Source organism: Hordeum vulgare, chromosome 6H (genome assembly GCF_904849725.1).
Source record: "Hordeum vulgare subsp. vulgare chromosome 6H, MorexV3_pseudomolecules_assembly, whole genome shotgun sequence".
NCBI classification, from domain to species: Eukaryota; Viridiplantae; Streptophyta; class Magnoliopsida; order Poales; family Poaceae; genus Hordeum; species Hordeum vulgare.
The window spans coordinates 470090750-470117679 of NC_058523.1; the positions used below are offsets into that span (position 1 = coordinate 470090750).

General features: G+C 46.8%; 1 protein-coding gene across 7 annotated transcripts; it reads right to left on the reverse strand.

Moving 5' to 3' along the window:
• Nucleotides 1-328: 328 nt before the first annotated feature.
• LOC123403660 lies at nucleotides 329-6248 on the reverse strand. 7 transcript variants are annotated; one of them, XM_045097579.1, is made up of 13 exons: nucleotides 5917-6248; nucleotides 5739-5841; nucleotides 5223-5463; nucleotides 4836-5125; nucleotides 4608-4757; nucleotides 4396-4529; nucleotides 4209-4306; nucleotides 3966-4057; nucleotides 3417-3538; nucleotides 2984-3109; nucleotides 2853-2901; nucleotides 2603-2750; nucleotides 329-632 (listed from the first exon to the last, which is right to left on the reverse strand). In XM_045097579.1, exons 2-12 carry the CDS (start codon nucleotides 5820-5822, stop codon nucleotides 2619-2621), a joined length of 1518 nt encoding a protein of 505 aa, XP_044953514.1. In that variant the 5' UTR covers nucleotides 5823-5841; nucleotides 5917-6248; the 3' UTR covers nucleotides 329-632; nucleotides 2603-2618. The 7 variants fall into 7 exon arrangements, with proteins under 7 accessions (XP_044953514.1, XP_044953518.1, XP_044953517.1 ...); XM_045097580.1 differs by lacking the exon at nucleotides 329-632 and having other exon boundaries at nucleotides 2202-2750; nucleotides 5268-5463; XM_045097578.1 differs by lacking the exon at nucleotides 329-632 and having other exon boundaries at nucleotides 2202-2750.
• Between the last annotated feature and the right edge of the window lie 20682 nt (nucleotides 6249-26930).

Genomic DNA, 26930 nt, shown 5'->3' on the forward strand with positions numbered 1-26930 from the left:
AGCGCGGCGGCGAATGACGACGTGCGGACGGCCGACGCCGGCGCCGCGCAGCCGTGCCTGGACGAGCTGCACGGGCTCTGCGATTACTCGGAGCTGTTCGGCGTCGTCGGCGCGGCCGGACGGCACCATGGCGGGAGTAGCACTGGTTTCCCCTATTGAAAAAAAGTGTGAACAATGCTCCAAATTCAAGTCATATTTGGACGCTCTCTGCACTTTTATGTTCTGCCTATTGCGGTTACTAAGGCATCCAAATTTTGAGCTGAGATGACCGTTGTCAATCAAATTTTTTTCTTTTTGAAAAGGAGGAAACGAGCCCCCGGCCCCTGCATCAATCGATACATTCAGTCATATTATTTAAAAATTCAAAGTAACATCATAGGTCCAGATAAGTTTGTATGTCGAAATAAAAATGAAACTAAAATAAATCTTAAAAATCTGCCACACCCGGCGTAACTAATAACAGACTACGATGCCTATACACCTAGTCTATTACTAGCACGCCATCCAAACCGGTTGAAGATAACCCGTGCGGCCATCTCCCATCGGTTGCACCGAGTATCCATAAGCTCTCTGGAGTCCACATGACTGAGTAACGACCACGTACGGATCCAAGAAGTTGCTCTGAATATGACCTGCAAAAAGTTATTAAATCTCTTGCCATTAAAAATCATGTCATTCCTGGTATTCCATATAGCCCAAAATAGAACGCATATCGCAATTCTAATACAACAACAACAACAACCAAGCCTTTCAGTCCCAAACAAGTTGGGGTAGGCTAGAGTTGAAACCCATAAGATCTCGAAGCCAAGTCATGGCTCTGAAACGTGGATAGCTAACTTCCACGCACCCCTGTCCATGGCTAAGTCTTTGTCGATATTCCAAACCTTCAGGTATCTCTTAATGGACTCCTCCCATGTCAAGTTTGGTCTACCACGACCCCTCTTAACATTCTCAGCACGCTTTATCCGTCCGCTATGCACCGGCGCTTCCGGTGGCCTCTGTTGAATATGTCCAAACCATCTCGAGACAATGCTGGATCAGCCTCTCTTCAATCGGTGCCACCCCAAGTCTCTCTCGTATATCGTCATTCCGTACCCGATCCTTCCTTGTGTGGCCACATATCCATCTCAACATGCGCATCTCTGCTACACCTAACTGTTGGATATGTCGTCTCTTGGTTGGCCAACACTCCGTGCCATACAACATCGCAGGTCGGATAGCTGTCCTATAAAACCTGTCTTTTAGCTTTTGTGGCACTCTCTTGTCAGAGAGTACGCCAAAAGCTTGGCGCCACTTCATCCACCCAGCCTTGATTCGGTGGCCCACGTCTTCATCGATATCGCCATCCTTCTGCAACATGGACCCCAAATATCGAAACATGTCTCTCTCCGATACCACCTGCCCACCAAGGCTAACCACTCCATCCTCGTGCCTAGTAGCACTAAAACTGCACCTCATGTATTCAGTTTTAGTTCTACTAAGCCTAGAACCTTTCGATTCTAGAGACAAAATTTTAACGTCCACTACATTGAGGCACGTTGTAAATATTGAGCCCATGCATGTAGGTGTGATCACATTAAAAGCTATATGAACAGTGCGCCAAAGTAGTTTTGCAAGAGGACATTCCAAGAATAAGTGTCTTATTGTTTCATTTTGATCACAATAACAACAATTAGATCTACCTCTTCAGCTACGTTTAATTAAGTTATCTTTGGTTAATACCACACCTTTGTGTAGAAATCACATACAATTTTTAATCCTTAGAGGTACTTTGATATTCCAAATATGTACTGATCTGGAGACTGGTCCTGTGTTGATCAGATCCGTGTACATGGACTTTAGTGAGAATACACCAGTCACTGATAAAGTCCAACGAACACTATCTGGTTGATGAGATAATTGAACCTGCATAATTCTACTTACCAGATGCAACCATGCCCTACTAAAGTTCACCTGAAGTGCATATTAAGAGGTATTGATTGTAAAACTATGGACGCATAGTCCTGTTTACGTTGTGTAATATTGTAGAGCATGGGATACCTAGCGGTGTCTCCCCAAGCCAAGTATCTTCCCAAAATCTTGTTGAGGCACCATCCCCTACTATAAATTTCACCCTCTGGAAAAAATAATTCTTTATCTTCATTAACCCTTTCCAAAAAGGTGAGTCATGTGGTGTAGTAGTAGCCTGGGCTAAAGTCATGTCAATCAACATGTAAAGTCGATTCCGGTATGTGCTACAGGTGGAGGCACAAGATATATTCAACATATGTCTGGGAGCAACAAAAGAAAAATCTACTCTACATTGACAGGGACATTTGTTTCCACACATGGAAACATTTTTTTTTGTATGTGTGTGTGTGCGCGGTGCAAGTGCAACACCGGCAAATGGTCTTATGCAACATTGACTTCTACGAGGCTTGGCCTATCTACTCTACTCTACAGATTCGATGAGAAGTACTACTGTGCATGCTTGCAGCAGCAGCAGCTGCGACAAGTAACACATACAGGGGCACATACAAAACTGGCTCCATCTCTTCACCAAGTATACAACAAACACTCTACCCAGTACATATACCAGCGCCTACACCTTGTAAAAACATACCGCGAAACAACCCCTGTCATGGCAGTGGGACTTGGCAGCCCCTCTCGTCTTGCGGAGATGAAGGATATCGGCTTCTTGGGTTCACGCCGGATGATGTGAGAAGTAGGTGCAGAGCATCACCTCCTCTTCTTTTACTTTCACTTCTTTCCTGTCGGGGTAACGGACTTGTCAAATTCCTAAATTTTGCAGTTGCCTGGCTGGACCCATCCGAAAGCATTAAAAAAAGAGAAGATCATGGTTCTGCGATGACCTGATAATACAAAAGAAAAACCGTGTTTTTTTTTCGAGGAAAAGGAGAGCTGCAAACACCAATACGCGAGACATTAATCCCCCTCTTGTTCTTGTGCAACTTATGCACCAAACGTTAGTCATATTTCATACCTGGGCATCATTCTCCGGACCGAACTGCAGTATTTAACTATTACCTGGGCATCACTCAAGTGTCCAGTGCTGTTTTCTAAGTTCTGCATCCCTAAAGGACTCGTAGTTCTTGCAGCCTTGCGGCACCTGATCAAATCTCTCTAGTTAGGCTATGAACGAAGATTGCGTACTGCAAAAATTTTGATGCACGGGGGCTGCATCGTAATGGGTTGGTGAGGGTCTATGGCTATAGAAGCTCTCCCCGTATTTTTCATGCTTGGTTAGTTTCAATTCATTGTCTTTTGTTTGTGAAACAAGTATTCATTCTGCTGAGCAAAAATGGTATACCATTCTAGCAACAAGCCTACAACAAAATGTCTCTTGAAACACTGAAATAGGTTCACAGAATGGAAACAAGCAAAGAAACTATGGACATGTACTGCAAGAAGAATACCATGGTGGATGGATGTGAATAATGTTTCCTTCTACAAGACCCACATTGCCACATATTTTGGGACTGAAGATAATGGTCTTCTTACTACTGCTGTCATCCATGTCACAATCTGTTAAGGGAAACTGCAAGAAACACAAATACACTGCTAAGTGATAACACCACACTCGCACGAGATGCTGGAAAAATAGCATTAGGTTTGGTCTGTTAGAACTTACCCCCAGTAAAGGATATGTTTTGGGAGGGCAAAACAACATTAAAAGATAGTTCTAATGGTAGCACTGCATTCTTATCTTAAATGTCTGAACACTACATGATTGGGCAATTCAAAAAGAGTGGCCAAATGCCACACAGAAAACTATCCAACATGCATGACTTGCACAAGCACATATTCCTACAATTACCATTTCAATAGCAAGCATGTACTTTCCATGCACAACAATTCTTACTTTTCTTGGAAAATAGTATGATAACAATATGTTAATTTGCTGCAAGCAATAAAGTAAACGAAAGAACAGAAGAGCTTTTGAAAGATAAAGATGAAACACGGACGTTACTCTTTTCTTTCAACAGGCAGAGGCAGACTGTTAGTTTTCCTTCCAAGGACATTGACAAAATTTGAACAGTAACTACCCTTGCATCACCTGGCAATACGAAGAGTCGCCGCATCATCAATATATGAATAGACATTGATGGAGGTTATTTTAGAATGTATATGTAGTACCACTACTAACTGCTTCTTCTAGCAAGTCTAGCACAACTATATAAGTTCATGATAGCAAAACTAAGGACTACCTAAATAATCTCGCGCTTTGTTATACTGCCTCGAGAACTTAGCATGGCTATCTTTCTCCATCTGCATAATCTGTTGCATCCTTCCATAATAACCAGTCCTGCATAGAGAAATAAAATAATTAGAATAACATAACATTCGGCGTTATTTCTACGCGCATTTGGTAAGGAATTGTCAGGATTACTATACCCAGTTGATCTCGTGGGGAGTGCAGTACCCTCTGTATCTGTTGCATTGAAAGCTTCTTGGAATAGGTCAGACATAGTTTTTCGGTTTCCCTTCACATCTCTGTTCACCATAGTCAAGTTGTTTCGAACAGTATCCTGTTGCAGGAATGAAGTATCATGACGAATAGTACAACTGAACAACTACCAATAACAGCAGTTATACTAACAACATACTTCCGCTTCATCCTCGCTAGACGTTTCACCAATAGCATGCTCCGAGGGCTCTTCACTCTCAAGATTCCTCTCACCTAGAAGTGCTAGTATTTTCTTCCCTGAAGTCGGAACTTTTGGCTTCCCTTCCTTAGCTTCCTTTTGTTGATGAATCTGCATTGAAATATTCAGAGAAAAGCTAGGTGTTGTCTAAGAGCTCCAAACAATGAAGCAGCACCAAGAAATACACACCGAAAATGGTGTTCTAACAGATGAGGCACTTCTATCCTGTAGATCTTCAAGAAGTTCAGCAACTGAAATGTTTGCATTCTTGGTTGGATGGGCAAAATCAGAGGGCAAGTCTTCAGTTTCTTCATCGATATTTTCCACCTGCTCATCCACCATAGTTTCTATAGCTTTAGCTGGTCGCATTCCTGACGAAACTTCTTGCTCCCCCGCATACAAGTTTTCACTCTTTACGCCTGACAGGATAGAATTAAATCCACGTATTGAAAATTTGAGCTTATTTTCACATTTGCTCCCTGCATCAGTACCAAAAAGGAGAACGATTCATATATGATACACTCCCGAACAAGTTATGCAAGACAACATTTACATGCCAAAGTCCTCACTGCTTACAAGAAATATCAGAATCTACATAATACGGGAGATGCAGTGATATACTTTTGCTTGTTCCAGCAGATAGGAGCGAGACACTATGAGCATGAGGATCCTTGTGCACATGGGCTAGCTTATCAGCTTCTTCCTGAACTTCATCCCAGATGGCTGATTCCTCATGGCCCGCCATTCTGTTATCCTTCTCTCTCTTTTCTGTAGTAGCACAGGCCAGTGAGAGCCTTGTTGGTTCGACTTGGACATCCTGTCGATGTACAATAAAAGACAAAGCCACATGTTCAGAAAGCATTTCATATGCTGCTACATGCCGAGATTTGCAAGAAGATATCAGATACATCTGCATAAAAAGGCAGTGGAAGGTATGGTTTGCGCATCTGGTAGGGTGGTTCAGGGTCCAGACACAACACTATGAAATCTAGAACAGTTTCGTTGCACATGAGCAGCAACGATGCCTGTGAAATTTATTGCCCAAGCAAAATACCAAGGCCTATGTAGCTCAGCAATCAAGAGAGGCAGCACCTCATCAGATATCGGATCCTCGATAGAGTCAGAGACGCGGTGAGAGTGAGGGGATGCGCAGTCGTACTCATCGAATCTTTCCATGGCAAATGCCCTGAATCAACTGCACGCATAGGCTGTTGTTAGGCAGCTAGCGAAGTTACAGCACAAATTGGTGGAAAAGAGTCAAATGCCCTGCCTGTTGCGGACGCGTGGCGCTGCCGGCTGGGGCGTCGGAGTACCGGATGCCCGACGCGCCGGCCGCTCTGCAAGTTGCCCCGTCGTCCCCCGGAGCTGGAGGGCCTCCGCCCGCTCGCTCGCTCGCGCCGCCGCCCCGCGATTCAGCTGGCGGGCCGCGTGGCCGTGGCCTCGGCGCCTCGAGAGGTCGCGCCCTCGCCTCGCGCTGCGAGTAGCTCCTGCAGCCTTGTTCCTCAGCTCGCTGGCCGACCTGATCGCCCTGCTCGTCGGCGGAGACGCCGCGGCCGCGCGCTCCAGCTGCCGAGCAGCAGGCCCGTGGGGTCAGGGTCCTGCTTCTTGGGCCTTGTACCTGGGAAGGGGAGCATAATAGGCCCTAATTCCCAGGCTTGGCCTTGTGGGAGCGGAACGGGCCCAGGGTTTCTGAATTATTTTTGGTACATTCATACATTTTCCTCTGGAGTTTCCCCTTTAGGCCTTGTTCGGTTTCTTTAAAATTGGAGGGGTTTGAAAGGGATTGGGAGGTATTAAATCTCCTGCAAGTCAAATTTCACCTCAATCTCCTCCATTCCTCTCCAATCCCTTCCTCGATGGGATTAACCGAACAAGGCCTTAGGCCTCGTTTGTTAGAAGGGGGTTGGGAGGGTTTGTAGGGGATTAACCACGCGGGCCTGATAATTCTCAGAAATCCCGACCAGGCCGTTTGACGCACATGGTTTTGAGTAGCCCAAACCCTTCGATCCCCACCAACCCCTTTCGTTCCACGCGGAACTGAACCCACGAGGTCCTACTTGTGGAACTGGACAACGAGATCGGGTGAGACGTTGAGATCGTCCGAGTTTGTCCGAATTTTAATCAAACGCAAGGAATTAGGAAGGAAAGGGATTAGTGGGGATTGGGTGAACGAAAGGGAATCATCGAATCCCCTGCAATCCTCGACCTCCTTGGGGTAGAAAAACCACCCTTGTCAAACGAAGCCTTAGGCCTTGTTCGGTTAATCCTTCTCCCAAGGGGATTGGAGAGGATTGAAGGGAAATTTGACTTGTTAGGGATTTAATCTCCTCAAACCTTGTCAAATCCCTTTCATTTCCCTGTCAACCAAACAAGACCTTAGGCCTCCTTTGGTTTAGAGGAAATTTGTAGGAATTTCATAGGATAAGATTTCTGTAGGAAAAATTCCTTTAGATCCCTTTGATTTGTAAGAACAAAATCCTATTTCTATGAAGAAATTATTTCTATTCTTCATATTTCATAGGAAAATAAATATTAGCCTAGACTCAATGGAAAAAAATCTTATGATGCGTATCAAAGGACATCTCCTTTTATATTCCCGCTCATAGGATTTGAGATAAATGTCATCTTATTTCCTATAACTTTCATATTCCCATGATTTTTCCTACCCTGTGAACCAAAGGAAGCCTTAGCTAGGGTTTAGGTTCCTCTCGGCGGCGCCATGGGTGACCACTGTTGAGATATCATCCCTTGCCCTTAGTTTTCCTCGGAGCTGGAGGGCCTCCGCCCGCTCGCTCGCTCGCGCCACCGCCCCGCGATTCAGCTGGCGGGCCGCGTGGCCGTGGCCTCGGTGCCTCGAGAGGTCGCGCCCTCGCCTCGCGCTGCGAGTAGCTCCTGCAGCCTTGCTCCTTAGCTCGCTGGCCGACCTGACCGGCCTGCTCGTCGATGGAGACGCCGCGGTCGCGCGCTCTAGCTGCCGAGCACCAGGCCCACGGGGTCAGGGTCCTGGTTCTTAGGCCTTGCACCTGGGAAGGGGAGCATAATAGGCCGTAATTGCAAGGCTCGGCCTTGTGGGAGCAGAACGGGCCCAGGGTTTCTGAATTATTTTTGGTACATTCATACATTTTCCTCGGGAGTTTCCCCCCTTTAGGCCTCCTTTGGTTTAGAGGAAATTTGTAGGAATTTCATAGGATAGGATTTCTGTAGGAACAAATTCTTTAGAGCCCTTTGATTTTTAAGAATAGAATCCTATTTCTATGAAGGAATTTTTTCTATCCTTCAAATTTCATAGGGAAAAAAACATTAGCCTAGACTCAATGGAAAAAATCTTATGATGCGAATCAAAGGACATCTCCTGCGAATTAAAGGACATCTCCTTTTCTATTCCTACTTATAGGATTTGAGATACATGTTATCTTATTTCCTATGACTTTCCTATTCCTATGATTTTCCTACCCTATGAACCAAAGGAAGCCTTAGCTAGGGTTTAGGTTCCTCTCGACGACGCCATGGGTGATTACTGTTGAGATATCATCCCCTCCCCTTAGAGATAGATCAAGGCGCCTAATAGGACTTTCACAAAGCACATACCTTGATAAATTTTTGAAGAAGTTCAAAATGGAACATTCCAAGAAGGGCTTCTTGCTTGTGTTACAAGGTATAAAGTTGAGTAAGACTCAATGCCCGGTAAGTACAGAAGATAGAAAAACGATAAGTGTCGTACCCTATGCTTCGGTCATAGGGTCTATCATGTATGCAATGATGTGCACAAGACCGGATGTCAGCCTTGCCATAAGTATGGCAGGCAGGTTTCAAAGTGATCCATGAGTGGAGCACATGACAACAGTCAAGAATATTCTAAAGTACCTGAAAATGACTAAGGAAATGTTTCTCGTTTATGTAGGTGACGAAGAGCTCGTCGTAAAGGGTTACGTCGATGCACGCTTCGACACTGATCCGGATGACTCTAAGTCACAGACCGGATATGTATTTATTCTTAATGGGGGTGCGGTAAGCTGGTGCAGTTCCAAGCAAAGCGTCGTAGCTGATTCTACATGCGAAGCAGAGTACATAGATGCCTCAGAGGCGGCTAAGGAGGGTGTCTGGATGAAGCAGTTCATGACATATCTTTGAGTTGTGCTGAGCGCACTGGATCCAATAAATATGTTCCGTGACAACACTGGTGCCATTGCTCTAGCCAAGGAACCAAGGTTTCACAAGAGGACCAGACACATAAAACGACGCTTCAATGCCATCCACGAGTACGTCAAGAAGGAGGACATAAATATTTGCAAAGTGCATACGGATCTGAATGTTGCAGACCCGCTGACTAAGCCTCTTCCACGAGCTAAACATGACCAACACCAGAACTGTATGGGTGTTAAATTTGTTACATTGTAAATCACATAGAGATGTGATACTAGATTACTAACTCTAGTGCAAGTGGGAGACTGTTGGAAATATGCCCTAGAGGTAATAATAAAATAGTTATTATTATATTTCATGTTTCAAGATAACCGTTTATTATCCATGTTATAATTGTATTGAATGGAAACATAGATACATGTGTGCATATGTAGACAGAACACTGTCCCTAGTAAGCCTCTAGTTGACTAGCTCGTTGGTCAAAGATGGTTAAGGTTTCCTAGCCATAGACAAGTGTTGTCACTTGATAACGGGATCACATCATTAGGAGAATGATGTGATGGACAAGACCCAAACTATAAACGTAGCATGTGATCGTGTTATTTTGTTGCTATTGTTTTTTGCATGTCAAGTATACATTCCTATGACCATGAGATCATGTAACTCACTGACCCCAGAGGAATGCCTTCTGTGTATTTGATACATCTCCAACGTATCTACAATTTTTGATTGTTCCATGCTGTTATATTATCATTCTTGGATGTTTTACGATCATTTTATAGTCATTTTATATCATTTTTTGGTACTAACCTATTGACATAGTGCCCAGGACTAGTTGCTGTTTTCTGCATGTTTTTTTACATCGCAGGAAATCAATACCAAACGGAGTCCAAGCACAGCGGAACTTTTTGTGAATTTTTTTAGCCAAAAGACATCCAGTGGGCCAGGAACGCACCTCAGGGGAGCTCCGACGGGAGCACAACCCATCAGGGCGCGCTTGGGCCCCCAGGCGCGCCCCGGTGGGTTGTCCCTCCTCGTTGGCCTCCCGCACCGCCTCTTTGCTCTATAAATACCTCAATATTCCAGAAACCCTAGGAGGGGGGACGAAAATCAATTCGAGCCGCCGCAGAGTCCAGAAACACCAGATCAAAACTAGACACCATCACGGAGGGGTTCATCATGTCCATTGGTGCCTCTCTGATGGTGCATGAGTAGTTCTTTGTAGACCTACGGGTCCGTAGTTAGTAGCTAGATGGCTTACTCTCTCTCTCTCTCTCTTGATTATCAATACAATGGTCTCTTGGAGATCCATATGATGTAAATCTTTTTGCGGTGTGTTTGTTGGAATCCGATGAACTTTGAGTTTATGATCAGATCTATGTTTTTATCCATGAAAGTTATTTGAGTCTTCTTTGATCTCTTATATGCGTGATTGATTATAGCTTCGTATTTCTTCTCCTATATTTGGGTTTTGTTTGGCCAACTTGATCTATTTATCTTGAAATGAGAAGAGGTGCTTTTGTGACGGGTTCGATCTTACGGTGCTTGATCCCAGTGACAAAAAGGGAAACGACACGTATGTATCGTTGCTATTAAGGATACTAAGATGGGGTCTATTTCTACATAAATAGATCCTGTCTACATCATGTCATCGTTCTTATTGCATTACTCCATTTTTCCATGAACTTAATACACTAGATGCGTGCTGGATAGCGGTCGATGTGTGGAGTAATAGTAGTAGATGCAGGCAAGAGTCAGTCTACAAATCTTGGACGTGATGCCTATATAATGATCATTGTGTGGATATCGCCATGATTATTTGAAGTTCTATCAATTGCCCAACAATAATTGTCTTCCCACCGTTTTCTATTTTCTCGAGAGAAGCCACTAGTAAACCCTACGATCTCCGGGTCTCTTTTCGTCATATTTGCCTTTGCGATCTATTTTCCTTTACTTTTATTTTCAGATCTATTAAACCAAAAATACAATAACACCTTGCTGCAATTTATTTGTTCTGCGATCTATTTATCCTATCTACCACTTTTACCTCACGTTATTTGCCTATCTTGAGGCGCCATACCCGAAAGGGATTGACAACCCCTTTAACACGTCGGGTTGCGAGTATTTGTTATTTGTGTGTAGGTGCTGTTTATGTGGTGTGAGGAGGTTCTCCTACTGGTTCGATAACCTTGGTCTCATCACCGAGGGAAATACCTACCGTCGCTATACTGCATCACCCCTTCCTCTTTGGGGAAATACCGACGTAGTTCTAGTAGACATCAAAAGGAATTTCTGGCGCTGTTGTCGGGGAGGATCTTCAACATCAACCAGGTTCCTAATCACAAATCTCATCTCCTCGAAATTTACATTATTTTCCATTTGCCTCTCGTTTTCCTCTCCCCCACTTCACAAAAAATTGTCGTTTTATTCGCCTTTTTCTCACCGGATCTCTTTTTTTCTACTTGTGTTACCATGTGCCTTCTATTTGCTTGCATCTTTGCTTGCTAAAAATATATTGATATGGATCCTCATCCACTTGCTAATCTTTTCAAGATATCCAATTATGATGAACCAATTGCTAGTGAGTTGAGTGTACTTGATTATCTCCATGAAGTTTTGCTTGAGATTCGTGAATCTAAAAATTGTGATGAAGTGATTCACGATGTTTCCTTGAATGAAAAGCATGATTGCAATGATATTGTTATAAATTCTATTAATATCAGTTGTGCTAATGATATGCAAACCCAGAAGCTTGGGGATGCTATATTTGATGAGTTTTCCATGACCACTACTTATTGCAATGATTATGATTGGGGTGATAATGCTTCTTATGATCTTGATAATTTATTTAATACTCTTGATGATTATGATATTGAAATTGGGCTTGGAAGAGTGTCAACTTTAGGCATTATTGATCCCACTATTTTGTCGAGTGTTCAATCTTATGAAATTTTTGATAGAAGTGGGTTTGGAGAGGTCATGACTTTAGTTAATGATAATCCCACTATTTTGGAAGAGTGTCAACTTTGCATGCATGTGTACCATGAAGGGAAAATTTTATATGATAGTTATATTGTTTAATTCCTTCATGATGATACTGAAATTTATTATGAGGGAGGAACATATGCTTGTAGGGATTGCAATAATATCAAGTTTCCTCTCTATGTGTTTACAATTTTGAAGTTATGCTTGTTTTGCCTTCCTATGCTAATTGATTCTTGTTCCCATAAATTGTTTTACCAAAAAATCCCTATGCATATGAAGTGGGCTATACTTAAATGTGTTTTTCATGCTATTCATGAAGCTCCTTTGCATATCTCAATTACTACTTTTTATGCGAGCATCATTGAAATCATCATGCCTAGCTAGGGGCGTTAAACAATAGCACTTGTTGGGAGGCAATCCAATTTTATTTTTATGATTTTGTTTTTGCTTCTGTTTTTAGTGATTCACACATTATTACCTCTATACTAATGGTGTTTTCTTGTTTTAGTTAGTGTTTGAGCCAAGTAATACCTTTGGGATGATTTGGGTGAAAGTTGATTTGATCTTGCTGAAAAACAGAAACTTTTGCGCTCACGAAATTATTTTTAATTTTTAACCGAATACTGATTTTGAGTTGATTCTATTTGAAGAAGATTAATAAAAAAATTATTCATGTCTTCCTAATTTTTCAGAATTTTGGAGTTACAAAAGTATTCTAAGTAGTCAGATTGCTATAAACTCTTCTGTTTTTGACAGATTCTGTTTTATTTGGGTTGTGTGCTTGTTTTGATGATTCGATGGTTTTCTTTGATGAGTTTTTGCCATATAAAAGTTGTAATACAGTATATATAATGCAAAAATAAAATATGAATACTTTTGCAACAATACTTATAGTAGTGGTTTGCTTTCTTATACTAACGGATCTCACGAAGGTTTTGTTGAGTTTTGTGTGATTGAAGTTTTCAAGTTTGGATGATCTTATGATGGATGAAGGAATAAGGATTAGAAAAAGGCTAAGCTTGGGGATGCATGAGACACCCCAATATAATATTCAAGAAGTAGCAAGCAACTAAGATTGGGGATGCCCCCGAGTGGCATCCCCTCTTTCTTCTAACAACCATCGGTATTTTACTTGAAACTATATTTTTATTCGTCACATATTATGAGTTTTGCTTGGAGAGTCTTGTATGATATGAGTCTTTGCTTGTTTTTCTTTTTGTTTTAAGTCTTGAATCCTTGCTGGACACACCTTTTTGAGAGAGTACAAACTTATGCTATGCTTGCTCCTATGCTTCACTTAAATTTTTAGAGCCATGGATTTGCTCTAGTACTTCACTTATATATTTTTGAGAACGGTGTGCTTTGTTATTTTTGAAGAAATGCTCTCATGCTTCACTTAGATTTATTTGGGATTTAGTAAAAAATTTAAGAAATTCTCTCTTGCTTCACTTAGATTATTTTGAGAGAAAGAAAAATTATGCTCATGTTCTTCACTTAAATTTGTTTGAGCTTATGAAAAGCAACATATGAAAATAGTCCCAAAGTGGTAGATATCCAAGGAGGATATAATAAAAACTTTCATAATGATCATTGGAAAAAATAAACCTGATTGTTAGTAATGGTTTTGAGATATGACGATATGATATGTGACTCATGTTGATGAGTAATTGTGCTTTAGTAAGTGTCGTGGGTATAAGCCTGACAGTAGATGTGTAGGGTACGAAACGGATGGGCAGAGTCCCAGCTATGGCGAGGTTGTATGAGTTCAGGCCCCTCTACGGTGGAGGTAATAGCCCTATGTCTCAGTGCTCTGGGAGCTTGTTGTCGAGTGGAATATGGAATACCATGATTTGCTAACCCCTGCACCAGCGGGGGAGGGTGGCTTATATAGAGTGCGCTGCCCTCCACAACGGTTCCGGTACAGGGGTGGAGTAGTGGCGATTGAATGCCTACATTACAGGTAACATACGTCCTAAATGCTAATAAATGCACCGGGAAACGTACGACCGTTTCCCTCCAGGGGGGTTACGATGTACCGAGTGGCATCCAGTCGGTTAGTTTGATGTTCTCCGAATGCTAGTCTCCGACTGGATGGTCGAGGACCTGTTACCGACTGGACGATGGGGACTCCTTAATTCAGTCGGAACTGACTAAGGGCCTTGTCCCTTATGAGGGGTAGTCCTTGGGTAGGACTTACAGGGCAGGCCTATGACCCTACCCTAGGACTATAACCCCATCATTAGTCCCTGAATGGATTGGGGTTGGAACGACGAAGCGATGCTTGAAGTTTGGACCAACTAGAACGGATGTGACTTTGGCGTTGCTTGCCTCGATCCATTTTATCTTCTCTGACCAACGATCCGAGTGGAAACCTTTGTGGAACAAACTGTCAGAAACCGAGTGCTTCCAGGGTATCTCTTGACGTGACCAGTCAACTGACAGCGGCGGATTTTCCGGGATCCTCAAATTTCGGTTTCCGCATGCTTAGCGGGGATGACGCCAGCGCGCTCGAGTAGCGCCTGACGCCTCGATTCTCGCGCCTTCATCCTCTCCACTGATATCGCCGCGGTCGGTCGGGGGATAAGGTTTCGAGGCCACCTGCCAGCGACCCAGTCAGAACCTTACTTAAATCCCAGCGGCAAGGGTTTTTCGTTACGCCCGCCGGATCTTTTGCCTTTGCTTCGTCCTTCTCGCCGCCTCTAGCGCACCTAACCTCTCCACTCCTCCTTCCCCTCCGCGGATTCGCAGCTTCCGCCATGACCAAGGGTCAGACCAGTAAGATGGAGGCGAGGAAGAAGAAGGGGAAGGCGGTGGCTCCTGCTCAGCGGCGGCAGCGGCCGTTGCCGGTGGGGTGGATCCAAGGCGACTTCCTCCCCTCCATGGTGACGGAGGGGGATCTTCTGCAGCTGGTGGAGCACGGGATGATCATGCACAGGTCTTGGAGGCTGCCGGCGGAGAATGAGGTCGAGCCGGCGCCCCGGGAGGGGGAGCGCGTCCTGCTGCTCAGCCATGTCTATCGAGGTTTCTCTCTGCCCCCGCATCCTTTCTTTAAGGGCATTATGAACCACTTCGGGGCACAGCTTCACCACTTTCCCCCGAATGCTATTGCCCATCTCTCTGCTTTCATAGTTTTGTGCGAGTGCTTCATCGGCTGCCCTCCCCATTGGGGGCTGTTCAAACATATATTCTCTGCTAGATCTCAAACTATCAAACGACTCAGCCAGTCGGATGATAAAACACATCTTCTCCAACTCTGCGGAGGCTTAGGTTTCCAGAAAAAGAGTCGGAGTAGATATCCTGCTCTTCAGCTGAGTGAGTGGGTTAGGAACTGGCAGTCGACGTGGTTCTACTGCCAAGACGTTGCCTGCCCGAATGCCTCGACAGGGTTGCCTCCTTTTAGCTTAGATCGTCCCGCTCCACCTAAGTAGCTTGTGCTCACGAAGGCGGAGAAGATCGACATCCAGCCCCTGGTCGACGCACTCGTAGACGTCGTCAGAAGGGGAGTCTCTGGCATAGATTTGCTGGAGATTTTCCTTGGTCGGCGCATACAACCACTGCAGGCTCGCAACCACGCCATGTGGCACTACACGGGGCCCGAAGACTCCACTCGGACCAACATCTTGAGCGTGACCGAGGAGAAGGTGGCGTCGTGGGTGCTCCAGATCACAGGCGCCTGTGAGAACCCCAGAGGGTCTCGGCGAGTGAGGGCTTTCAGCACGGACAATCCTCCTCCGAACCAGGTGAGTACCATTTGTCGAGTGCACGTATCTATTTTAGTTTTATCGCTTTCTTGAATCTCTGCCTGTCGTCTGATGTCGCCGACTGTATTTTACGCAGAAGTGGACCAACTGGTTTTCTCCTGTCTCGAACGGGAACCCGGCCGAGGAGGAGGAAGAAGGCAGCCAGGAGGGCAGTGTGGAGAGCGGCGAGTATGTCTCCGACAGTGGGGAGACGGAGGAGGAGTCTGGTGAAGAAGAGGAGGAAGACGAAGAGCAGGACTCGCCGCCTCCGCTGCCAGAGCACCGGACCAAGTGCCGACATGAACCTGCGGTTCCCTCGGCCCCTCCGGCATCCTCGAGTGTTCCGTCTGCTGCTCCCGTGGTTCCGAGTGCTCGGAGCACCAAGAGGGCCAGGGACGTTGCTGTCGAGCCCGTGGGTCGGCCTTCCAAGGTGGCCAAACCGAGTGGGTCTAAACCTCGGAAGGCTTTGCCGCGGATAAGGGTCGTCGTTCCCGTCACCTCGACGTAAGTGTACTGTTCCTCTAACTTCCTCTGATATCCGATTGGACTGCTGTTTTATTGGTCGAATGAATTTCACTCGACAGGGTTGCCACCTCTGCCACCTCTCTCGCGCGCCAGGAGGATGATCCCATGGACGCGGACAACGTCGTCTCGTCCCAGCCAGGTGCGTTGTAGCGATTCCAAGAGTTTTATATTATCGCATCGCGGATTCTGTCTTTGGTCTTGCCCCTTTCTTTTTCTGAGATCCCGCGTCGTTCGATCCGGCCGGGGCGATTTATCTGGATGAGGGTGACCAGGGGAGACCTGAGCAAGCTGCAGAGCCTGTCCTTGAGGCTGCCCCGCCAGTTACTGCTCTCGCCGCGGTCGTGCCGCCGACTAAGGAGGCGCTGGTGGTTGCTGAACCGACTGGAACGGGCCTTGGGATGCCCAAGGAGCTTCCAACGATGCCAGGCCCGTCAAATGTCGAGTTCAACATCAAACACCTCCCGGAGGATCAGGTGGAAGCGGCCAAGGGAGCCATGGTGCAGGCAGAGCTGATGGCGGGAGAAGCCAAGAAGGCGTACGACTCCATCGCCTCTGTGTACCAGCGAAGCTTGGAGCTACGGGACGATATCCGAGTAAGTAGTCCAGTAAGTATTTGCTTTTCTCTTGTTTCTCTTGTAACCCACTGGGTGTGCTCGGATACTGTATGATGTTTGCAATGGGTTCACTCTGAGTGAACCCAGTGGGTGTAGTCCCCGAGACTTCTGTCGAGTGCTTGCACCGGCAGTTGTCTTTATGCATATTGTCTCTGACTTAGTCATATTCGTAAATAATATGGTCGACTGCTAACAGTTGGGGCACTCGGAGTGCACCTACTGTAAGAGTCTCCGAGAGTAATTTTACTCAGGTCGGGTGGTATTAGCCTTGTAGGCGTAGGTGTTGTCATGAATCTCAATAGGGCGGACCTGTTTGAGTTGCATGCCAGTGGGGTCACTCTCAGTGAACCCACTGGGTGTAGTCCCCGAGACCGCTGTCGACTACTTGCGTCGGCAGGGGTCTGAAGAACTTAGACTTGGTATTGTTGGATTTGTCTGATCGTCTCTTGGCGCTGACTGGCAGAAAACTTGCGAGATGGGGACAACATATGAGACTCTGAGGGCAGAAAAGGTGCAATTTGCTAGTGAGCTGGATGCGGCACTGATTGCAATGGCTGGAATGAAGGAAGTGCTGGCGGAACGAGAGAAGTCATTGGAGCAGGCTCGTGAAGTGAACAAAGCGCTGACTGCTGAAGTTGAGAAGATGGGGAAGCAAAGGTCCACGCTGATGGGACAAATGGATGTGCTGAACAAACGGTGTATAGCACAGGAGAAATACGTCAGTGACTGGGCTCGGCAGATGATGACGCGTCTGGGTGGTAAGTCCTGTTTTTCCGAGTGCTTGTGGTACGTGCGTTACACTCGGCGCTGATTGTTTGCTTGCCCTGTGTTTGCAGATTTTTGCGTGGACGCTGAAGCTGAAGTAGCTGACGTGGAGCGGTCGATTCGCGAGAACATTCCACTCGGCGAGGACGCCAATCGAGACCTGCTCGCAGCGCACATTCGCGTGGGCAAAGTTGGTCCTTTCATCGGTCGACTGAGAGAAGTCGTCGACCGGATCGACAAGGAGCTTTGGCCGGAAGATGAGTCGCGGCAGGAGATGGAAAACTTGATGAGTCGACTGGAGGAGGTCCCCAACCGAGTGCAGTCATGGAAGAAATCTGCGGCTCGCTGTGGTGTAGACGTTGCTCTGTCCTTGGTCCGAGTGCATTGCAAGGAGGTGCGCGAGGAGAAGCTGAAAGCGTTGAAGGTCGCCAACACGAAGAAACTTTGATTCAAAGACTTCATGGAAACCTTCCTTGAAAGTGCCACCCGCATCGCCGACGGAATCGACCTGGACACCTTCGTGGAGCCCTGCAGTCCTGGCGCCAATCCAGACGACGCGTAAGAAAACTTTATCCTCGGTATGCCGAGTGTTGATTTGTAAGAAACTTTGGCCACTTCTGTTGGCCGTCACATTCTTGTTTCGGTGTGGGTAAGCTTGATCCACACCGAGCCACTATCTTTGTTTGAACTTTGAATCGAATCCTTTGCTCTTCTGTTGCAATTTTGACTCGAGTTTTTGTTTGGCGTTTCTTGGTGAAGCCAAAGGCAAACATTCAGAACATGTCAGTTGTCTTGACATCTGCATGAGCCTCATTGAGGGTCCGTAGAATTTCCAATTGGATCTGTATGATCACCGAGTGGATCGGTAGGATCGCCTAGTGGATCGGTAGGACGTACTCGGAGGTCAAAGAGTACTTGGGCGATACGGGATCGCAGCTAGGTTGTCGAGTGCGACTATCAAGTCGCACTCGGGGCGAGTTGGTACTGATGTAGTTGTCAGTTGTTTTGACGTCCACATGAGCCTCAATGAGGGTCTGCAACTCATGTAGTTGTCAGTTGTTTTGACCTCCACATGAGCCTCAATGAGGGTCTGCAACTCATGTAGTTGTCAGTTTTTTTGACATCCACATGAGCCTCAATGAGGGTCTGCTACTCATGTAGTTGTCTGTTGTTTTGACCTCCACATGAGCCTCAATGAGGGTCTGTTGAGTTCCCGAGTGTACCTGTAGGATACAGTCAAAGGCATGCGGGTGCTTAGGCGATTCTGGATCGCAGCTAAGTCCCCGAGTGTGACGTTAAGTGCACACTCGGAGAAAGTTAATACTTAGGCGATTCTGGATCGCAGCTAAGTCCCCGAGTGTGACGTTAAGTGCACACTCGGACAAAGTTAATACTTAGGCGATTCTGGATCGCAGCTAAGTCCCCGAGTGTGACGTTAAGTGCACACTCGGAGAAATTTAATACTTAGGCGATTCTGGATCGAAGCTAAGTCCCCGAGTGTGATGTTAAGTGCACACTCGGAGAAAGTTAATACTTAGGCGATTCTGGATCGCAGCTAAGTCCCCGAGTGTGACGTTAAGTGCACACTCGGAGAAAGTTAATACTTAGGCGATTCTGGATCGCAGCTAAGTCCCCGAGTGTGACGTTAAGTGCACGCTCGGAGAAAGTTAATACTTAGGCGATTCTGGATCGCAGCTAAGTCCCCGAGTGTGACGTTAAGTGCACGCTCAGAGAAAGTTAATACTTAGGCGATTCTGGATCACAGCTAAGTCCCCGAGTGTGATGTTAAGTGCACACTCGGAGAAAGTTAATACTTAGGCGATTCTGGATCGCAGCTAAGTCCCCGAGTGTGACGTTAAGTTCACGCTCGGAGAAAGTTAATACTTAGGCGATTCTGGATCGCAGCTAAGTCCCCGAGTGTGACGTTAAGTGCACACTCGGAGAAAATTAATACTTAGGCGATTCTGGATCGGAGCTAAGTCCCCGAGTGTGACGTTAAGTGCACACTCGGAGAAAGTTAATACTTAGGCGATTCTGGATCGCAGCTAAGTCCCCGAGTGTGACGTTAAGTGCACCCTCGGAGAAAATTAATACTTAGGCGATTCTGGATCGCAGCTAAGTCCCCGAGTGTGACGTTAAGTGCACACTCGGAGAAAATTAATACTTAGGCGATTCTGGATCGCAGCTAAGTCCCCGAGTGTGACGTTAAGTGCACACTCGGAGAAAATTAATACTTAGGCGATTCTGGATCGCAGCTAAGTCCCCGAGTGTGACGTTAAGTGCACACTCGGAGAAAATTAATACTTAGGCGATTCTGGATTGCAGCTAAGTCCCCGAGTGTGACGTTAAGTGCACACTCGGAGAAAATTAATACTTAGGCGATTCTGGATCGCAGCTAAGTCCCCGAGTGTGACGTTAAGTGCACACTCGGAGAAAATTAATACTTAGGCGATTCTGGATCGCAACTAAGCCCCCGAGTGTGACGTTAAGTGCACACTCAGAGAAAGTTAATACTTAGGCGATTCTGGATCGCAGCTAAGTTTTTTTTGTTTTTTTTGAGACCGGAGTCTACGATCGCGGAAGAACTTTGAACCTGCAAAAAACTGAATCTGCTTTATTATTTCACCAATACTTGTTCTTTACATTGCTTCAGTCGACGGTCACGTGTAGAAGCGCGTCAGGAGATCTCCGTTCCATGCTTGCGGCTCGTCTGTCTCCGTGTCGACGTTGTAGAGTCTGTATGCTCCATTGTTCAACACCTTGGAGATGATGAAGGGTCCTTCCCAGGCAGGAGCCAACTTGTGAGGTCTTTGCTTATCCACTTGGAGCACCAGGTCGCCTGCTTGAAACATACGACTCCTGACGTGTCGCGCGTGAAAACGCTGCAGATCTTGTTGATAAATGGTTGAGCGAGTCAGTGCCATCTCGCGCTCCTCCTCTAGAAGGTCCACTCCATCTTGCCTTGCTTGTTGTGCTTCAGCTTCGGAGAAGAGTTCGACTCGTGGAGCATTGTGAAGTAAGTCACTCGGAAGGACTGCTTCTGCTCCGTAGACGAGGAAGAACGGTGATTGCCCTATAGATCTGTTCGGGGTTGTGCGAAGACCCCAAAGCACTGAAGGTAGCTCGGTGACCCATGCGCCAGCGGCATGTCCCACCTCTCGCAGGAGTCGGGGCTTCAAACCTTGCAGAATAAGTCCATTCGCCCGCTCTGCTTGTCCATTGGACCGAGGATGCGCCACGGAAGCAAAATCTACTCGGATACCTTGGCTTGTACAGAAACCTTTGAATCTGTCCGAGTCAAAGTTTCTCCCGTTGTCCGTGATTATGCTGTGAGGTACACCGAATCTGGAGATGATGTCCCTGACAAACTTGACGGCTGTTGAGGCATCGAGCTTATTGATGGGCTTGGCTTCGATCCATTTCGTGAACTTGTCGACTGCCACCAACAGATGTGTGTATCCCCCTTGGCCTGTCCTAAATGGACCGACTGTATCTAATCCCCACACTGCGAACGGCCAGACAAGAGGGATTGTCTTCAACGCAGATGTTGGCTTGTGTGACTTGTTGGAGTAGAACCGACAGCCTTCACATCGATCGACCATATCTTTAGCCATCTCGTTCGCCTGCAGCCAGAAGAAACCAGCTCTGAATGCTTTGGCGACAATTGCTCTTGAAGAGGCGTGATGACCACAGGTTCCCGAGTGAATGTCTTCCAGGATCAACTGTCCCTCCTCAGGGGAGATGGATCGCTGAAGGATGCCTGAAACGCTTTCCTTGTATAACTGTCCATCAATGACAGTGAAGGATTTTGACCTGCGGACTATCTGTCTGGCTTGGACTTCGTCTTCTGGTAGTTCTTGCCTCAGGATGTATGCAATGAATGGCGCAGTCCACTCGGGGATGATAGCAAGAACTTCCATGACCAAATCAACCACCGCAGGGACTTCGACTTCAGTCGGATCTCTGGAGGTCTTTGGTTGTACTGGTTCCTCTGTGAAGGGATCTTCTTTAACTGAGGGGAGGTGGAGGTGCTCGAGGCAGACGTCTCTCGGGACGGGTCTCCGAGTGGATCCAAGCTTTGCCAACTCATCAGCTGCGTGGTTTTTCAGTCGCGGAACGTGATGAAGTTCCAAGCCTTCAAACCTTTTCTCGAGCTTCCTCACCGCATTGCAGTATGTAGTCATGGTGGGGTTCCTGACGTCCCACTCCTTCATAACTTGATTGACCACCAAATCCGAATCGCCGTAGACCATCAGGCGACGGATGCCAAGTGAGATGGCCATGCGCAATCCATAGAGGAGAGCTTCATACTCTACCTCGTTGTTGGAGGAATCAAAGTGTATTTGCAGCACGTACTTGAGTTTGTCGCCCTTTGGCGATATGATCACAACGCCAGCGCCGGAGCCATTCAACATCTTGGACCCATCGAAGAACATTGTCCAATGAGCCGAGTAGATGTGGGTCGGTTGCTGTTGTTCTACCCATTCTGCTATGAAGTCAGCCAGAGCTTGAGACTTAATAGCTTTCTTGGCCTCGAACTTGATATCGCAGTACAACATCTCCATTGCCCACTTCGCCACTCGGCCTGATGCGTCCCGATTGTGGAGGATTTCCGACAACGGAGCATCAGAAACGATAGACACCGACTGGTCTTGGAAATAATGGGCCACCTTCTTCGCAGTCATGTAAATCCCGTAAATAAGTTTTTGATAATGGGGGTACCTCTGCTTGGAAGGGGTCAGGACTTTGGAGACGTAATACACTGGCCGCTGAACTTTGTATGCTTTGCCTTCTTCTTCTCGCTCGACTGTAAGAACAGTGCTGACGACTTGATTTGTAGCCGCGATATATAGAAGAAGGGGCTCTTTACTGAGCGGAGCAGTAAGAACCGGCTGGGTGGAAAGTAGGACTTTGAGATCATCGAATGCGACCTGGGCTTCATCTGTCCACTCGAAAGTATCTGATTTCTTCATGAGTCGGTACAAGGGAAGCGCCTTTTCGCCGAGTCGACTGATAAACCTGCTCAAAGCCGCTAGGCTGTTGGGGAACGTCGCATGGGAAACAAAAATTTTCCTACGCGCACGAAGACCTATCATGGTGATGTCCATCTACGAGAGGGGATGAGTGATATACGTACCCTTGTAGACCGTACAACAGAAGCGTTAGTGAACGCGGTTGATGTAGTGGAACATCCTCACGTTCCTCGATCCGCCCCGCGAACAATCCCGCGATCAGTCCCACGATCTAGTGCCGAACGGACGGCACCTCCGCGTTCAGCACACGTACAACTCGACGATGATCTCGGCCTTCTTGATCCAGCAAGAGAGACGGAGAGGTAGAAGAGTTCTCCGGCAGCGTGACGGCGCTCCGGAGGTTGGTGATGATCTTGTCTCAGCAGGGCTCCGCCCGAGCTCCGCAGAAACGCGGTCTAGAGGAAAAACCGTGGAGGTATGTGGTCGGGCTGCCGTGGAAAAGTCGTCTCAAATCAGCCCTAAAACCTCCGTATATATAGGTGGGAGAGAGGGGACCTTGCCTTGGGGCTCAAGGAGCCCCAAGGGGGTCGGCCGAGCCAAACGGGGGAAGGACTCCCCCCAAACCGAGTCCTACTTGGTTTGGTGGGTGGAGTCCTTCTTTCCTTTCCCACCTCCTCCTTTTTTTTTTCTTTTCTCTTTGATTTTTCTTCCAATGTGCATAGGGCCCTTTTGGGCTGTCCCACCAGCCCACTAAGGGCTGGTGCGCCACCCTCAAGGCCTATGGGCTTCCCCGGGGTGGGTTGCCCCCCCGGTGAACTCTCGGAACCCATTCGTCATTCCCGGTACATTCCCGGTAACTCTGAAAACCTTCCGGTAATCAAATGAGGTCATCCTATATATCAATCTTTGTTTCCGGACCATTCCGGAAACCCTCGTGACGTCCGTGATCTCATCCGGGACTCCGAACAACATTCGGTAACCAACCATATAACTCAAATACGCATAAAACAACGTCGAACCTTAAGTGTGCAGACCCTGCGGGTTCGAGAACTATGTAGACATGACCCGAGAGACTCCTCGGTCAATATCCAATAGCGGGACCTGGATGCCCATATTGGATCCTACATATTCTACGAAGATCTTATCGTTTGAACCTCAGTGCCAAGGATTCATATAATCCCGTATGTCATTCCCTTTGTCCTTCGGTATGTTACTTGCCCGAGATTCGATCGTCAGTATCCGCATACCTATTTCAATCTCGTTTACCGGAAAGTCTCTTTACTCGTTCCGTAATACAAGATCCCGCAACTTACACTAAGTTACATTGCTTGCAAGGCTTGTGTGTGATGTTGTATTACCGAGTGGGCCCCGAGATACCTCTCCGTCACACAGAGTGACAATTCCCAGTCTTGATCCATACTAACTCAACGAACACCTTCGGAGATACCTGTAGAGCATCTTTATAGTCACCCAGTTACGCTGCGACGTTTGATACACACAAAGTATTCCTCCGGTGTTAGTGAGTTATATGATCTCATGGTCATAGGAACAAATACTTGACACGCAGAAAAACAGTAGCAACAAAATGACACGATCAACATGCTACGTCTATTAGTTTGGGTCTAGTCCATCACGTGATTCTCCTAATGACGTGATCCAGTTATCAAGCAACAACACCTTGTTCATAATCAGAAGACACTGACTATCTTTGATCAACTGGCTAGCCAACTAGAGGCTTGCTAGGGACAGTGTTTTGTCTATGTATCCACACATGTAAATGAGTCTTCATTCAATACAATTATAGCATGGATAATAAACGATTATCTTGATACAGGAATTATAATAATAACTATATTTATTATTGCCTCTAGGGCATAATTCCAACATAGGCAACCTGTGAGCCGTTGAACGTCGTGTATTCTGACCGGCCTCTCCATTCGGACGATGGTCCCGATCTTTTCGGGGTTGACATCGATCCCTCGTTCGGAAACGAAGAAACCGAGTAACTTTCCGCTGAGAACACCGAATGAACACTTGGCGGGGTTGAGCTTGATATCGTACCTACGAAGGTTAGCGAATGTTTCTGCCAAGTCAGTCAGCAGGTCGGAACCTTTGCGTGACTTGACTACGATATCATCCATGTACGCCTCCACATTCCGACTGATCTGGTCGAGGAGGCATTTTTGGATCATGCGCATGAAGGTAGTTCCTGCATTCTTCAAACCGAATGGCATAGTGATGTAGCAGAAGCACCCGAATGGGGTGATGAAGGCTGTTTTTAATTCATTGGGACCATACAGACGGATCTGATGATAGCCCGAGTAGGCATCAAGAAATGACAAACGCTCGCAACCCGTAGTCGAATCGACAATTTGATCTATGCGGGGGAGCGGAAAATGGTCTTTCGGGCATACCTTATTGAGATGCTTGAAGTCGATGCACATTCGGAGCGACTTGTCCTTCTTGGGCACCATGACAACATTGGCGAGCCACTCGGAGTGGTGAACCTCGCGAATGAAGTTGGCTGCCAGCAGCTTGGCCACCTCTTCCCCGATTGCCTTCCTCTTGTGCGCGGCGGACCGGCACAGGCGCTCTCGGACGGGCCGAGCGGTGGAATCCACATGCAGTCGGTGCTCAGCCAACTCCCTGGGTACACCTGGCATGTCAGAGGGTTTCCATGCGAAGATGTCCCAGTTTTCACGGAGGAATTGGGTGAGCTCGGCTTCCTATTTAGGATCGAGGGTGGTGGAGATGTTCATCGGGGCAGCAGTGTCGTCCGTCGGGTGGATGCCGACCTTCTTCGTTTCTCCCGCCGACTGGAATGCAGACTCTGAAGCTGGCTTCTTCGAGCGCATCAGGTCAGCGGGGTCGACTGTTTTCTTGTACTCATCGAGCTCGAGGACGGCCATCTGCTGATCGGCGATTCTTGATCCCTGCTGCAGACACTCTTCAGCTTGCTGCCGATTGCCCGTGATGGTGATCACGCCATTTGGGCCTGGCATCTTCAGCTTCAGGTATACGTAACATGTACGGGCCATGAAACGCGCATACGCTGGGCGGCCCAGAATTGCGTGGTAAGCTGTCACACCCAAGATGCGACCCTATCCTCAATTTGGCACGAGGGCCTCGTCAGGGATAGAAGCGCATCTCGTCGTGTCGCAAGAATGGATATTGTTATAAGTACATGTACTGAAAAGAAGAGATATTTAGAATTGGCTTACACTCGCCACAAGCTACATCAGAGTCACATCAGTACATTACATATTCATCAAGAGTAAGAGCAGGGTCCGACTACGGACGAAAACAAACGACAAAAGAAGAACGACATCCATCCTTGCTATCCCAGGCTGCCGGCCTGGAACCCATCCTAGATCGATGAAGAACAAGAAGAAGAAGCAACTCCAAATGAACACTCAACGCGCTCACGTCAAGTAATCTTTACCTGTACCTGCAACTGGTGTTGTAGTAATCTGTGAGCCACAGGGGACTCAGCAATCTCATTTCCAAAGGTATCAAGACTAGCAAAGCTTAATGGGTGAGGCATGGTTAAGTGGTGAGGTTGCAGCAGCGGCTAAGCATATATTTGGTGGCTAACTAACGAGTACAAGAAATAAGAGGGGGGGGTGATCTACGCATAACGGACGTGACTACTGATGATCAAATTAATGATCCTGAACACCTACCCACGTCAGACATAACCCCACCGTGTCCTCGATCGGAGAAGAAACTCACGAAAGAGACAGTCACGGTTACGCACATAGTTGGCATGTTTTAATTAAGTTAACTTCAAGTTATCTAGAACCAGTGTTAAACAAAGTTTCCACGTTGCCACATAACCGCGGGCACGGCTTTCCGAAAAGATTTAACCCTGCAGGGGTGCTCGAACTAGTCCATCACAAATTACCACAAGCCGCATAGAAATCCTCAATCACGAAGCTCGCGATCTCGTCGGATTCCCTAGTGGAAAACCTCAACTCTGAGATTACCCAAAGCATCACCGGAATCCCGATGCACAAGATATTCCGTCAAAGGTAAAACTAATCCAGCAAGGCCGCCCGGCGTGTCGATGATTCCGATAGGAGCCGCGTATCTCGTTCTCAGGACACGACGGATGGAACTAGCTACGGGTGCCAAACCTCGAGTTTCCTCGCGGTGGCCCCGCAGGCAGACCGTTTGGGACCAACACCATCAGCACTGCCCCCGTGTTTATGTAAAATTACTCCTCGGGTTCATGACGCCCTATGCAATTCAATATTAACAAAATTATTACGTTGGGCAAAATGTAAAACCAATGTTGGGCCTTGCCGGACCAGCTTTAATCTAAAACGAATTATCAAGGGGGTCCCCATAACAACCCCGATCGTGTTAGGAGCGCTCATTTATGGAACATAACACCGGTAGCCGAAAACTAAGGGGGCAAAGGTGGAACAAAACACCAGGCTAAAAAGGCCGAGCCTTCCACCTTTTACCAAGTATATAGGTGCATTAAATTAAATAGCATTTGATATGGTGATATAACAAGGAACCCATGTTTTCACA

What these genes read in the sequence shown, in the direction of transcription:
- LOC123403660 (XM_045097579.1), bottom strand. Translation starts at nt 5,822, where the DNA reads ATGGAAAGATTCGATGAGTACGACTGCGCATCCCCTCACTCTCACCGC. An exon ending in CTGTTAGAACACCATTTTCG is followed by an intron (nt 4,758 to 4,835) that starts GTGTGTATTTCT and finishes ATTTCAATGCAG; the next exon opens with ATTCATCAACAAAAGGAAGC. An exon ending in ATTCACATCCATCCACCATG is followed by an intron (nt 3,110 to 3,416) that starts GTATTCTTCTTG and finishes AGATTTGATCAG; the next exon opens with GTGCCGCAAGGCTGCAAGAA.